At 50.6% G+C, this 2,112-nt stretch overlaps 1 protein-coding gene across 1 annotated transcript in view; it reads left to right on the forward strand.

The window, feature by feature from the left end:
• POC1A (POC1 centriolar protein A) overlaps window positions 1-2,112 on the forward strand; it is a 62,720-nt gene that overhangs the window by 2,554 nt on the left and 58,054 nt on the right. The window contains exon 2 of the mRNA XM_035894670.1: window positions 1,406-1,490. Coding sequence (XP_035750563.1) covers window positions 1,406-1,490 — 85 coding nt within the window. The remainder of the gene's footprint in view (window positions 1-1,405; window positions 1,491-2,112) is intronic.

The following is a 2,112-nucleotide window of genomic DNA, read 5'->3' on the forward strand; positions in this document are numbered from 1 at the left end:
GGGGCACGGTGTAGGGTTGGGGAAGGGGGTGTTCTGGGGGAAGGGAGGAGGGCAGCCTTGGTGTTGCTGGGGCTGGGCTGTGCAGGGGAAGGCCGGGGAGGCACTGGGGTGGTGGTGGAGGGCAGCACCAGGTTTGGCGAAGGCTTAGCGCTGCTGGGGCTGGGCTGTGCAGCAGGGGCTGACCTGGCTGTGGGGAGGCCCCATGCAGCTGGGGCTGGGGAGGAACTGAGGGCAAAGTGGAAGGGAGGAGGGCAGCCTTGGTGTTGCTGGGGCTGGGCTGTGCAGGGGAAGGCCGGGGAGGCACTGGGGTGGTGGTGGAGGGCAGCACCAGGTTTGGCGAAGGCTTAGCGCTGCTGGGGCTGGGCTGTGCAGCAGGGGCTGACCTGGCTGTGGGGAGGCCCCATGCAGCTGGGGCTGGGGAGGAACTGAGGGCAAAGTGGGGCTTGTGGGGGCTTAATGCTGCTGAGGAGGGGAGCAGCCCCGGGTCTTGGGGTGCTGTTACAGCTAGGATAGGACTGTGTTTTTTTGTGGGGGCACCTCTAGGCTGGTGGGAGGCGCTCTGAATCTGGGGAGGGCCTGTGCTGGGTGTTTGGGGTGAAGTCAGCCCCATTCTTCTGGGGCTGGGTGCTTGTTTGAGCAGGCTGGGGCTGCGGTCAAGTCCTGAGGGGAGCAGGCTGTGGTGGGGGTTGCTAGGGAGGCAGAGGCTGTGTGTATGAGATCAGGGATCAAAGGCAGATCAGCCTGTTCTGAAGTCTGGACAGTTTTTGAATATTGCAACCTCTTGCAACAGTTTTCTCAGTGTTTGCTGTGGTCTTTTTTTTTGGATTTTTTTTTTTTTTTTTACTCCCTGACCTCAGGCTTTGTTTGGCCATGCAGCAAGGTGCCATATAGGGATGTGCTGTGTTACCTAGAGATTGAGGAAGGGCAGTGGGTCAGTCTATTTTGCTGTGGTTCTGATTCTACCTGTCTTTTTTTGACAGGTGTGTTAAGTCTTGCAATTTTGGGCCATCTGTGCAAACAGTGGCATCTTGACTACCCCTGGGCTGAGATCAGCAGCTGTCACAGAAAAGATGTGCTTGAGTGCCTGCTCAGGTGGCCATCGACATGGCTGATCTGTTCCAAAGTCAGCTTTGAGGTCTCTGCACCAGCAGCATGTTGTAAAAATGGATGAATGATTCATGCAAGTCACCTAAGATCCAGGGGGGTTATCAGCATCGTTAATTTGCCTCTTTTAAAGTTTGTAGATACATATGAAATTTGCATTTTGTGTTGCGCTGTGTTCTTGCCTCTACCCAGCTTTTGTGGGATAAATACGTGGCTTGGTTCGCTTGTCATAGAAATAAAATGGTTTTATTGTGTGAAGATGATTTTTAATCTATTGTGTCTGAACATTACTGTCTTCTAGGAAGATCCATCTCTGGAGAGACACTTCAAAGGCCACAGAGATGCTGTCACCAGCGTGGACTTCAGTCTCAATAAGAAACAATTGGGTAAATTGTCTCTCTGTCTCATCGTTGTTTTGATGGCCAGATGATAAAGAAAGAGCTTCTCTGCTTTAGTTAGGTGGAGGGAGCGAAGAACTTGTTTTCATGGTGAAGAGATTTTGGAGAATTTCAGGATGAACATTTCAGTGTGCTTTGGAAAAAAAATCCTGTTGTTGAACTGTCGGGGTTGCAGATCGTGTGCATACTACTCGAGCTTTAGGGACATCTACCGTTGGTTATCATTTCACATCCCTGGCAGTCAACTTAAGGTAAAACCTTACTTTTTCTTCTCAATCTTCCATCTTTCCCCTTTAGACAGCTGCCTGCGATTATGCCAAGGCTTATGTCCTAGTTGCTGTTCAGAAATCCACTGCATGTGTACTGAGTAGGAACCAGGAGGGGTTTTGCCTCTTAGTGAAGTTCCTGTTCAGTCTGTGTGGCGTGGGGAATGTTGCTTTGGCTCACAGAGAAAATAAGGCAGAAATGATAGTTTGAGGCAATATACCTGGTAGGCAGTAGGTGCAGTAGGCATGAATAAATAGAAATGCAGCAGTAGTAATCCTGTCCTAGATCTTGCAACCTATGCAAAGCTCTGGAAGCTTGAAGGAAATGGAAGTGAATAAAATTC

Source organism: Egretta garzetta, unplaced genomic scaffold, assembly GCF_000687185.1.
Source record: "Egretta garzetta isolate BGI_Z169 unplaced genomic scaffold, ASM68718v1 scaffold215, whole genome shotgun sequence".
Lineage (NCBI taxonomy): Eukaryota > Metazoa > Chordata > Aves > Pelecaniformes > Ardeidae > Egretta > Egretta garzetta.